Below are 13,515 nucleotides of genomic sequence, written 5' to 3'. Positions count from 1 at the left end.
TGCTAGATTTCAGGTGGTTTTGAATAATGGTTGTTCTGTATGTAGTTTAGTTATAATTTTGATGTGGTCGTGGGAGGTTCCAATGACCATGTTTACCTATGTCACCATCTTGACTGGAACTTGGTTTGGTTTCTTAATGGTATATATGACTGAAGTAGAACGTCCTCTCTATCTTCCAGATTTCTGATAGAGCTATCCATTTCTTCAGTTTCTTTCTCTTCTGTGATAGTCATCTCCATACTGTTTTTCATTTGTTTTACTACAAAAAGTTCTGTAATGATCATAAATCATTGTTTCCTAAGCTTTGGAGATGAGGCTTTTTTAGAAAATGCTTCTTCAAATATTAATTTCTTCTGGTACTGTTGATTCTAATTTCCATCTTGTGCTCATGATCTGTCATTGTCAAACACCCGAGTAGTACATTTCAAAGAAGTTTTGTGCTCTTCTGAAACTAGCATTTCAAACATCCGCCATTAAGATTTTGGGTCTTTCAGTCTGTGATCCAACCTGGTGTATATGATGTTTGCTTCTAGAACAGTAATTGAAAATGACTCTTGCTTTGCATTTCACACGTGTTTTTAACAGTTTAGTATAAAACTTTGCTGCCCTTTCACCTTCATTGTTGTGGGTTTGTTTTCTGGCACTTGGGCTCAAACTGTAGGGACCTTAATTTCTGAGGAAATAGTTTTTATACATTAGATCATTAGAATTTTCTTTTAAAAAGTTTGTATTCACAGATGTAAATAAAACCTGTCATATTTTCTTCTCATAAATTAGTTTATCAAACACTTGCTGGTTCAAGGGTACTTTTTTCCTTTGAAATTAGAAAACCTAATATTGGCACATTAATTTCTTTCTCTTCAGCTAATTATAGTGGTCTATATATTTAACTGATTTTCATTGACTGCTATTATAGTGCCTGTCAAGTGAAAACTTTTTTTTTTTTTTTTTGGTGAGGAGTCATTTTGTTGTTCTCCCCAAATGGCTCTGTCCCTTTCTTAGTGATGAATTTGGTTTATCTGACAAGATTTTATAGTTTTTCATTCTTTCAAGGTTTATACGTTCACCACCTTTTTACTGAAAAAGAAGTTATTTAAATATTCACATCACAGCATTCTGATAACATTGCTATTTCTTTCTCTTTTTTTCATTATACTCAGGCCATTAAATTTATGCTTGCCTAGAAGACTGTCATTTCCTTTACTTTTTCAGTGAATCTGTTTATGCTATGATAGGTAGCTTTTCGGGGGCCAGTAGGTTTCATGGTCCCCTATTTAAGGGCCTGCCTTTGTGCTGGAAACTGTCACCCCCCCCCTCCATATTTAGCTTGGCTAAGTCTTAAGAAACAATCGAAGTAAAAGTCATTCTTCAAATTGGGTTTGGTTCACTTAGAGTAGACCTGGTGTAAGATGCATTTTATGAAGTGATGTCTTTTAGTACAGTGTTAACTCCACTATCCATGACCTAATTCACAACTAATCTGTGGTAGAAATGGAAAGAATAAAGCTTTACTTTTTGAAATCCAAGAAATCTGAAACATTTCTCAGTATAAGTCCTTTTTTTTACAGTGTCAGTTACATGATTTTAAATGAAAGCATTAGCATTTTTTTTCTTAACTTCTTACAGTTAACTCATTTAAAAGAGACAAAAATGAGTAAAAATTCTGAGTATGTTTTACTAGTAGATTAAATGAGATTCCAGGCAAATCTCAATTACTCATGTTAAATTAAAGCACTTAAAGGCAGAATATTGAATAAAATCTAAAATTATTTTTATCTTGCTTTTATTAAAAATATTCTTCAACTTGGGCTGCCTCAGGATTTAAAAGTTCACATCAAAAGCTCAAGCCAACGTATAAATACCTGAATTAGGTAAAGTAAGAAGGTTGCTCAGATCTTTTCTCAACTTTATAATGCACTGCTCACAAAAATTTGGGAATATTTTATCACTTCGTAGTCATTTTGAAATATCCCCTAATTTTTGTGAGCAGTATATGTTTGTAAATATGTTGCTCTCATGCTGCTCCATTATCTCCATGTTGAGTATAGACCATGTTCTCTTAGATGGATAGGAGATTTCATTTTTCTCATATTTTATGTAGAATAGAGAAGGTTAAGAGTTCAAGACTGGACGAGGTCTTATGAATGCAAAGTAAATAGAATTGATATGTTAACAGAACTGTGCTTTTGCAGACTATGTGTTGTCAATACGAGGCTTTCCATTTCCCCTGAGAAAGTATAAATATGGAATTGCTGTTCTCCAATTAAAAAGCAAAATTTGCCTTGGATAACACAAACTGAACACAATGGAAAGTTAGAGTCAAGGAATCTTAGTTTTTAGCAGATATTGTGATAGACTGATTCTTCTGTTTTGTTTTTATCTTTAAAATATAAGCAAAGGAGTTATTCATTATAATTTTAAAAATCTGAATCATAGCTGGCATTATATTTTAACTAAAACTTATCTCTTCAAATGGATAAGTGTGAGTCATAATACACATCCTTTAGTGTACTTTTTAGGTAAATAAGTCCTCATTTTCATACTTCATAGCAAAGAAACCCAACATTTCAACATGAGTTTAAGATGGGTTACTTAGCAATTTTTGAATGAGAGAGTCTCTGCTCTGCAGCATGATATAAAAACAGTTGTCCTTGTAAATATGTGACAGATTCAGAAAAGGAAGAACTTTCTTAGCATCCAAATCAGCAGTTCTCAACCTGTAGGTCGCGACCCCGGGGGGGGGGGTCGAACGACCAAAACACAGGGGAATTTTCCGATGGCTTTAGGCGACCCCTGTGTTTTGGTCGTTCGACCCCCGCTGGGGTCGTGACCCACAGGTTGAGAACCGTTGATCTAAATTATAACCAGATAGGAGATCGTATAATCAAACGAGAACAATCCAAATTCATGAAGATGCAGTTAGCCACATGTCACTAATTTTATACGTATTATTTATTATTAGGTGCGGTTCCTAACAATTCATCAGTCTCCCCTTACCTAGTACCTGGTATGCTTTCATCACAAAACTGACAGTAAAAGCCAGGCCCCCATCCTCATCTAGATCCTCTTGTTGTTGGTTTTTTTCCTTCTATCTTTAGCTCACAATGCACATTTTTTTAGTGTTCATGTCATTCTACTACTTAAAGTTCCTTTGCAAAGGCTTGATGTACTTTAGTACAGGGTTTACCAGGAAAATCTGCTCCTACTGTTGTAGCCATCATGCTGCTTGGGTGTTTATACATCTATTGTTTTTATTATGCTTACCTGTATTTGGTTACTCTTGGTCCTGTTAGGTTAGGTAGCTAGTTAGACATGAGCTGGGACAGGCAAAGAAGGGGGAGGGATGAATTGCCCCCATGCATTCCTGGTATGCAGGATCTACCTCACCACACCCAGACTGAGGGGTCTCCAGTTCCCTGATATGGTATCAACCACATAGCAATACAATTGAGGACAGATAAACAAGAAGAAGCTGGAAAGAAAAACAACAACAACAAAAAAAAAAAACAGGAATGGGAAAGTCTAGGAGGTAAAACCCATAAGTAGCTAAATTCTGTAACTAATGGAAGCATTCACACTCAGGAGTGTGTTGCCCACTCTATGAGTGTATTCCTGCATACCCAATCAACTGTTGCTTTTTTTGCTATACTCTGTCTCTTGGTTGAATTCTTTCTCTCAAGTAAGACAAGACTCGAGGTTTCGTCATTTCACTGGTAACAGTTAGTTCTATGTATAGTCACTTATCCATTCTTAAGAACCCCTTTATGAAAAAAGCTCATAGACTCAGACAACAGTATGATAGTTACCAGAGAGAAGAGGAATAGGAGTATAGTAAAGGGTTAAAAGGATCAAATATATGATAATAAAAGTTTTGACTTTGGGTGGTGAGCACACAATGCAATATATAGTTGATGTACCATAGAACTATACACTTGACACCTATATAATCTTATTAACCAATGTCACCCCAATAAATTTAATTAAAAAAAGCTTTTCATACACAAACACAAAGACTTTGTTTACTTTTGGTTATTGGCCCTCCAAGGAATAGGGCCTTAAATATAGTCACTCCATAATAAACTGTGTTGAGTACATGTTGAATAAATAAGTCTTAGACCTAAAGCAGAGCATGTAAAACACTCTTACATTGTAGGAAGAGATTTCTCTTTATATGTAGTCATAAGTCTCACCCTTTTATTTACTTTAGTGTATTTTGCAATGTAGATAATATGCTCTTATATAATACATGTCAGACATATAGACTATAGAATATATCACATATATTTTAAATAGGGTGCTAATGGACTCATGTTAGCAGAGTTTGATGGAGTAATCTATCTTGTCACATCTCTTTCTGGTTTGACCACTCTAACTCCAATGGCCATTCTGTTCAATTGCCACATTCTGACTGACCAGTTCAGTATAATAACCACTACTGGAATCACACTGGTCCCTCCATCTTTTTAGCCTATGTTCTAACCAGTTCTACTGCTCTTTTCTGTGATAAGTGGCTCTCTAGATTGGTAAAGTCATCTTAATAAAAAATGTCCATGTTGCATACTATTCCAAGAATTATTTTCTTGAAGATTATACAAAAAATAATCTTATCTATAATGTCTTCCCATTTTTAAAACCCTCCATAAGCCTTCCTTTCCTCCTAACCCTTCTTAACACAGATTATAAAATCATTCATAAGTAGTGAGGAAACAGCAATTATACTTACACAGCAAAAGAAAAAATAAAAATCATTTAAGAAACATAACTTAAAAAAATGAAATTAATACTTTAAAAAACATATCAAGTGAGCTTATTCTTTAAAGATATTTTCATGTGAATGTTTTTGTATAACAAAAGTCATTTTCAAATAAATGACTATTCTTCTTTAGTATTCTATTATTCAGGGTTTGCTTAAATTGAAATATATCTTCACTAGGCAGTTCTCTAACCATCTCATTTATTTTAACAGGAAATAAAAGTACTTGGGGCTTAAGTATGTTGATATAAAGTCCTAAAATTTTTACACAGCATTTCAACAGAACATCATCGCTCAATCTGGAATTCTGTTGATTGCTTTGAGACAGAGTACCTGTGACCTAAAGCCATAGAGCCTTTCTTATCTATAGCAGTAATGCCCTAACTGGTCTCCTGGTTCCTAGTCCTCCTGTCCTTCTTCCCCTTCCCTCCCCTCCTCATCCTTCCCTTTTCTGCCTTCATACTGTTGTCAATAATATCTTTTAAAACATACATGCGTTTTGTTATTCCCCTATTTAGATCAGTCAATGTCTGTCTCTTAATTGCTATAGAAAAGACTTTATATTTCTTGAAGTGCCACCCAATTACCTTCACAACCTGGTCCCTCCACCGCTCCTCACCTCGTTTAAAAATGCTCAAGTTTCCATCACTGTGACCATTCACTTTCCCAAATTGCCATATCCTTTCATCTTTTTGTTCCCTCTATCCAGACCCTTTTACCAACTCTGTGCCCAATGAAATATTCTAATATTTGGTTCAAATTTTATCTTTTTTGTGAAGCCTTCTCCAGACTTCTACTTTTTGATACTTCTATATTTCGTTTTTAGGTCCTTAGGATAATACTTTATGCACAAAAGCATCAGTCTGTCTACTCTGACAAAGGGTAAGCTTTAGGAAGGCAAGAACTCTGACATTTTAAGTAGTGAATGTCCATGATCATTAAAAATTCCAAATAATCAGTATATAATATTCTGTACTACAGAATCCTCTAAGCAGTTAGGAATTTCTGAGACTTTTAAAATAATATGCTTAATTACATTATTTACCATTTAATTAATACCTATTAAATTCAGAGACATTTCTTAACTGAGGCATAATCTATAGCTTTAAAAGGTACCTTTGGAGAGTTAATATTCTGGTTTCTATTTTAATAGGATGTTTAATTCTGTAGTCAGATTTAAATTAAAATAGCCCTGTTCTAGACCTCTCAATCTCTATAATCACATAAGGCAGAGAACATACTGAAATTTATATGTCAAATCTGCCCCAACAAAACATATATATACTTCAAGATTTGGTTAACACTGCCAATTTTATCAGTATCTTAAATTTATCTATCTATCTATCTATCTATTTATTTATTTATTTAATTTATTTATTTAGTGAAAGGCAGGGAGGCAGAGACAGACTCCTGCATGCACCCCAATACGGATCCATCCAGCAAGCCCCCTACAAGGAATTGCTTTGCCTACTTGGGCTGCTGCTCTGCTGCTCAGCAACCAAGCTATTTTACTGCCTGAGGCAAGGCCATGGAGCCATCCTCAGTTCCAAAGGCCAACTTTGCTCAAACCATTCAAGCCATGGCTGTGGGAGGGCATGAAAGAGAGATAGATAGATAGAGAGAGAGAGGTGCAGTGGTGGAGGGTTGTTTCTCCTTTGTGCCCTGACTGGGAATCAAACACTGGGGACTTCCAAACACAGGGCTGATGCTCTACCACTGAGTCAGTCGGCCAGGGCCTGGTATCTTAAATTTAGTTATGAGCTTCTTCTTTTAAAATGTAGTTGAAATGTCATTTAATAAGGGGTCTTAAGTATATCTATATAAGCATACAGTCAGAGTCTAGTAGTTATTTCCTATTTATTCTTTATTTTCTATCTTATTTTATTCTTTTTGTAGATAGTATTTGTTGCTATTTTATAAATATTGTACTTAATAATATTTATATAACTTTGAACACTATTCTCCAAGGTTGGAAATAATATACATAAGAGGAAAATCATATATGCATTGTTTTGTTACTTAAGGTTATACAGTTACAAAAATAAAAAGGAAGAAAATGAAGTTCTTGGAAATAAAAAAATAATTATGACATTTCCAATTAGAAAATAGAGTTGAAAATACTGTTTTTTAAAAAAAATAAATTTATTTTCAGACTTGAAAGATTCATTTTTATGAAGCTTTTTGGTTAAATTAAAAGATCAATAGATACTGCAATTGAGATCAGATTTTGAGATATTAATTTATTTTCCTTAGAACTGTATTTCTTTGTTAGAGAAATTAATGAAAATATCATTGATAAATTAATATAGAGCATTTCTACAAAGCAAACATAATAAGGGCATAACCTGTTTCATCTATAATATTAAACTTGCATCCAGTCTGAAGTATTTTTTACAGTAAATTTTTAAAAGAATCACTTAGAAAATAAAATAAGAGGGACCTAAATAATGGATTTTCTTCATTTAAAATAAAGTGTAAGGTCAGAAAAAGAGGAAAGAATAAAACATCTTGAATAATTTTACTGGCTTATTTTTCATTGAAGCTATCAAATGAGGCAATGGTAAGGGCTTTGTTTAAAAATAACAGAATATATTATTGTTTTATAAATTATTAGCTTTAAGAGAACAAAAGAGAGACTTGGAGAATGAGCTCCTTGAAACAATAACCAAAATGATCAGTGGGATAAAGTGGCTTTGAGGCATTCAGAGATGCTTAACTAATATAATCTTGAGTTAAGATCATATAATTTACATATGATAGTTTAGTTCTAAAGTTTTAGCCTTTTATTTTTGCTCACATTTTACCCAATTATCATTCAAATAAAGATTTAGAGTGTATTTACATATCTCTAGAGAAACAGATATTGTTTATTTCTAAGTATGATCAATCAGATCATTCAATAACATTTACTCTGAGGGGAAAAAAATGTCATTTCATAACCCCTGGCTCTACACTGTCATTGACTTAACTTATTACACCATTCTTCAATGCACAGAGCTCCATTTAAAGGAGATAATTATTGAAGCATCAAAAATACCTCAGGCAAAAGCAGCTTTGTGAGAAGGCGTGGACCTCAAAAGTATGTTTAAATAAATTTTCAACATAATGGAAGAAATAAAACAGTTAAATATATATATATATACAGTTAAATAAAACAGTTAAATATATAAATATATGTATGTATATATATATTTTGTGACAGAGACAGAGAGAGGGACAGACAGTAAGAGAGAGAGATGAGAAGCATCAATTCATCGTTGTGGTGCCTTAGTTGTTCATTGATTGCTTTCTCATATGTGCCTTGACCCGGGAGTGGGGTACAGAGGACCGAGTGATCCCTTGCTCAAACCAGTGACCTTGGACTCAAGCTGGTGAGCTGTTCTTAAACCAGATGAGCCTGCGCTCAAGCTGGTGACCTCGGGGTTTCAAACCTGGGTCCTCTGCATCCCAGTCCGATGCTCTATCCACTGTACCACTGCCTGGTCAGGATAAAATAGTTAAATATAAGAGATTTTATTTTGTTTTAAATTAGACACTCAGATAAAGTAAATATTTTCAATTAACTAATGATGTTAAATTGGAAAAATGACAAGAGCAGAAAATTAGAAAAACAAAAACAGAATTATTCTAATGACATTGAAAATAATTAAAATTAACAAACTATATTGGAAAACCAAACGGGAACTTACAGTTGTTGTATAAGCAGCTTCTGGATCATCTTCCAGCACCCGGGAGAGACCAAAATCAGAAACTTTGCATACCAAGTTGCTGTTGACCAATATATTCCTAGCTGCTAGATCTCGATGGACGTAACCCATGTCAGAAAGATACTTCATTCCTGATGCAATGCCTCGAAGCATACCGACCAACTGGATGACTGTGAAGTGGCCATCATGTTTCTGAAAGAGGATCACAGTTGTTTACATTGATTTATTTTAATGTAGCATGTGCACATGCATGCGTGCATGTGTGTGTGTGTGTGTGTGTGTGTGTGTGTGTGTGGTATTAAATAAAATCCTTGAACTTATTTTACTGGATCCAATGAATGTAAGCATCAAGTTTGCTGACCATTGACTATGCTCATAACACAATGTAAGAATTTGTTTGATATATAAAGGAAAGAAAAATTTAGCTGGAAGGATAGAAAGGAACCAACTAAATTAACATAAAAAAATAATTTCAAAAACTTTAAGAAGAGGATATTAAAATCAAGTGATATAATAGCAAAGACTATCAAGAAAACAGAATTCACTTTCCACAGCTGTAAGCTCACCAGCCATGTAGGTCGGAAGAAGGGCAGCAAAATGTAGTACTGGATGAAAGCTGTATGATGACTGAAAATACGGTAAAGAAATGATCACTCCGGAAAAAAAATAATTGATTATGTAAACAAGAAACAAGAAAGCTGCAGAAGAAAGAAAAGAAATATGCAAGCAGGAAATAACTAGATTTTCCCATTCTTTCATTATATAGAGCAAATATGAAGTTGTTGGCAATTGACTGAAAATAGAACGATTTTAGCTCCCAACTGGAAAGAGTAAATGAAATATAAGTAATAAGCCAGGCACAACACTGGTATGTAGTCGTCAATCCCTTGAATATTTATCCCTCTCACCTTGATTTAAAAATAATATATAATTTTTTAAAAAAAGTAAAAACACCCACTTGTCATCTATGCAAGATATGTACACCAATAAAACCAGATACAAATAGAAGCCTAGAAATTAAAGAAGATGAAAATAAAAAAAATTTAAGTTTAAAAACAATGTGTATTGTTCTACTTAATTATTTGGAGATTGTTGTCTTTAAGGGAGATATAGAGAAACATGAAAAATAAAATTCTTATTTTATTAAATAAATTAATAAATTCTTATTTTATTAAATAAATTTTATTTATTATTATTATATGCTTTAACTTGCTGTAACTCTGCTTTATAAATTTTATAAAGTAAAGTTACTTCCCTACTTTATAAATCACTATTACTGTGGAACTGGTAGTACTTTATGTCAGATTTTTGCTAAGTTTGGCAGAATAAATCTTTATAAACAACTTACTATAGTTAAATCTATCTTTTTTATTTATACTTTGTTTGCTCCGCTACCACCCACCATGAAAGCTGGAACACCCACTAGTGGGCGGTAGGGACCAGGTTGACTACCCCTGGGTTAAATGAATAAGCTTGTACTACAAATGAAATAAACTTTGTCTTACTATATCAACTTATCTCCCTGATTGCTCTCTGATAACATCACCCAACTCATGTGCAGAGTAAGAAAAATAATCCCCTTTTAAAAGAAATATTCTATGGTGAGAGTAACCATTTAAGCTAGCTCTTCTGTATAATTAATGTATAAAAGACAACCTAGCAAAAATATCTTCAGTGTTATTAGCTCTTTATGTTTCCAATCCATCTTCTTAGACAGTGTACTATTAGATGAAATCTGCCTCTTTTATCATGTTCCCTAACTAACTACCTCTCCTCTATTAGGAATCGCAAAGCCTTTAAGTGAAATTGAGAGCATAACCTCCTATGGCCAAGAAAGAATCACACTAAATTTAAAGAGGTCATTGTTTTACCTGTTAGAAAATAAAGTAGTTTGGTACCACAGTTCTTGGTAATGCAGGATTTCTACACAGTAGGAAACATTAAAGAACCATCTGAAACTAAGGAACGCCTTAGTTTCCTCACCTGTGTAAGTCAGAGTTTAAGTGAGACTCACATACAAAATACAGAACAGCCCTTGATTTATTTTAATATTTATTATTTAATAAAACCTTGTTGTTATTATAATTATATGCTGGTTTTGTATTTTTAATATGAGCCAAATTCTTTCACTTTCCTAAAAAAAAATCAATTGGTAACATTAATTTATAAGGAGAAATAGTTATTTAACAACAGATTGAAACTTAATTTCTTATTTATTCTGAGAGTGGCACAAAACACCAAATCATTTCTTTTCCTTATTTTAAAAACTATTTTTAGAGCAGTTTTAGGTTCACAACAAATCTAAGGGTATGAGATTTCCCACATAGCTTCTGCTCACACACAAGCATGGCCTCCTCCATTATCTCTCATCGGAATGGTCTGCTTGTTACAATTGATGAACCATTAGCACATCACCATCACCCAAAGTTTACATTAGGTTTTATTCTTGGTGTTGAACATTCTATGGGTTTGGGCAAATTTATAATGACACGTCTCCACCATTATAATACCATACAGAGTATTTTCACTGCCCTAAAACTCCTCTGTGTTCCATCTATTTATCACCCCCACTCCCAACCCTGGCAGCCACTGATCTTTTTACTGTTTCTATAGTCCTAACTTTTCTGGAATGTTAGATAGTTAGAATTATAGTGTGCAGACTTTTCGATTGGCTTTTTCACTTAACAATACATATTTAAAGTGTTGGGGTTTTTTTTGGTTTGTTTTATGTCTCCTATGGCTTGATTACTCATTCCTTTTTAGTGCTGAATCTGAATAATACTCCATTGTCCGAATGTACTACAATTTATTTATCTATTCATCTACTGAAGGACATTTTGGTTACTTCCCACTTTTGGCAATGATAAATAAAGCCCCTTCCTTCCTTCCTTCCTTCCTTCCTTCCTTCCTTCCTTCCTTCCTTCCTTCCTTCCATTACTTCCCACTTTTGGCGATGATAAATAAAGCCCCTTCCTTCCTTCCTTCCTTCCTTCCTTCCTTCCTTCCTTCCTTCCTTCCTTCCTTCCTTCCTTCCGTTACTTCCCACTTTTGGCGATGATAAATAAAGCCCCTTCCTTCCTTCCTTCCTTCCTTCCTTCCTTCCTTCCTTCCTTCCTTCCTTCCTTCCTTCCTTCCTTCCTTCCATTACTTCCCACTTTTGGCGATGATAAATAAAGCCCCTTCCTCCCTTCCTTCCTTCCTTCCTTCCTTCCTTCCTTCCTTCCTTCCTTCCGTTACTTCCCACTTTTGGCGATGATAAATAAAGCCCCTTCCTTCCTTCCTTCCTTCCTTCCTTCCTTCCTTCCTTCCTTCCTTCCTTCCTTCCTTCCTTCCTTCCTTCCCTTTTCTTCCTTCCCCCCTCCTCTACTTCTCTTCTCTCTCTCTTTCTTTTTTAGATTCTACATAGAAGTGACACCATGCAGTATTTATTGTACTTTTCTGTTTTCCATAGTGGCTGTACCAGTTCATATTACCATCAACAGTGTACATCAGTTCCCTTTTCTTCACATCCTGACCACCATTTTTACTCCTGTCTTTTTAATAGCCACCCTACACTTGGGAGGTGATATCTCATTGTGGTTTTAATTTGCATTTCTTTTTGCTGATTTGTGATGTTAAGCATCTTTTCATCTTCTTGTTGCTCATTAGTATTTTCTTTCTTGAAAAAATTATCTATGGAGGTCCATTGCCCATTTAAAAAATTGAGTTATTTGTGTTTTTTTGCTCTTGAGTTGTATGAGTTCCTTGTATATCTTGGGTATTAGCCACATATGGTTTGCAAATATTTTCTCCTTTTCCATAGGTTCCCTTTTCACTTTGTTAGTTTTTTTTTTGGCTGTGCAGAAGGTTTTTAGTTTGTTGTAATCACATTTGTTTATTTTTTATTTTGGTATCTTTGTTTTTGTTATCAGATCTCTAAAACCATTATAAAGACCAATGTCACAGAGTTTATCTCTTATGTTTTTATCTAGGAGTTTTATAGTTTCATGTCTTATATTCAAGTTTTTGATCCATTTTGAATTAATTTTTGTGTATAGTGTAAGATAGGGATCTAGTTTCATTCTTCTGTATGTGACTGTCCAGTTTTCATAACACTACTTATTGAAGAGACTATTCTTTCCACAATGTATATTTTTTGATCCTTTGTCTTAAATTAATTGACCATAGATCTATGGGTTTACTTCTGAACTCTCTATTTTGTTCCATTGTTCTGCATGTTTGTTTTGATGTCTATACCATACTGTTTTAATTATTATAGTTTTGTAATACAGTTTGAAAAAAAATGTGATGCCTCCAGATTTGTTCATTTTTCTTAAGATTACTTTGGTTATTTGGGGGTCTTTTGTAATTCCAAAAATATCTAGAATTAATTTTTTTATTTCTGTAAGAAATGTCATTGGAATTTTGAAAGGAATTGCATTGACTATGGATTGATTTTTCATAGTATGAACATTTTACTGATATTAGTTTTCACAACCTATGAACACAGACTATCTTTCCATTATTTGTGTCCTCTTCAACTTCTTTCATCAATGTATTACAGTTGTCAGTGTACAGATCTTTCATCTCTTTGGGTAAAAATGTATTCCTAAGCATGTTTTTATTTTTCTGATAAAATGTTATATGGTATTGTTTTTCTCATTTCTCTTTCTGATAATTTGTTGTCAGTGTATAGGAATGCAATTGATTTTGTATTCTGAAACGTTATCGAATTTATTTATTGCTAACTTTTTTTTTTGGTGGACACTTTGGGGTTTTCTTTCTTTTCTTTTTCTTTTTAAAACATTTTTCTTAAGTGAGAAGTGGAAAGCAGTGAGACAGATTCCTGCATGCACCCCAACCAGGATCCACTCAGCAAACACCCTATGGGGCGATGTTCAGCCTATCTGGGGCAGTTGCTCTATTGCCTAGCAACTGAGTTATTTTAGCACCTGAGGCAAGGCCATGGAGCCACCCTCAGTGCCCAGGGCCAACTTGTTCCAGCTGAGCCATGGCTGTGGAAAGGGGGGGGAGAGAGATAGATAGAGAGAGAGAGAGAGAGAGAGAGAGAGAGAA

The 13,515-nt window shown here is 34.0% G+C and overlaps 2 protein-coding genes across 3 annotated transcripts in view; both read right to left on the bottom strand.

The window, feature by feature from the left end:
• EPHA6 (EPH receptor A6) overlaps positions 1-13,515 on the bottom strand; it is a 903,626-nt gene that overhangs the window by 133,169 nt on the left and 756,942 nt on the right. For both annotated transcript variants that reach the window (XM_066240843.1, XM_066240844.1), the window contains one exon: positions 8,443-8,652. In XM_066240843.1, coding sequence (XP_066096940.1) covers positions 8,443-8,652 — 210 coding nt within the window. The remainder of the gene's footprint in view (positions 1-8,442; positions 8,653-13,515) is intronic.
• Positions 1-13,515, bottom strand: part of LOC136311648 (endogenous retrovirus group K member 113 Env polyprotein-like) — a 284,697-nt gene that overhangs the window by 228,269 nt on the left and 42,913 nt on the right. The window lies entirely within an intron of this gene.

Source organism: Saccopteryx bilineata, chromosome 8, assembly GCF_036850765.1.
Source record: "Saccopteryx bilineata isolate mSacBil1 chromosome 8, mSacBil1_pri_phased_curated, whole genome shotgun sequence".
NCBI lineage: Eukaryota > Metazoa > Chordata > Mammalia > Chiroptera > Emballonuridae > Saccopteryx > Saccopteryx bilineata.
The sequence above is the reverse complement of the archived record's forward strand: the minus strand, read 5'-3'. Positions and strand labels throughout refer to the sequence as shown.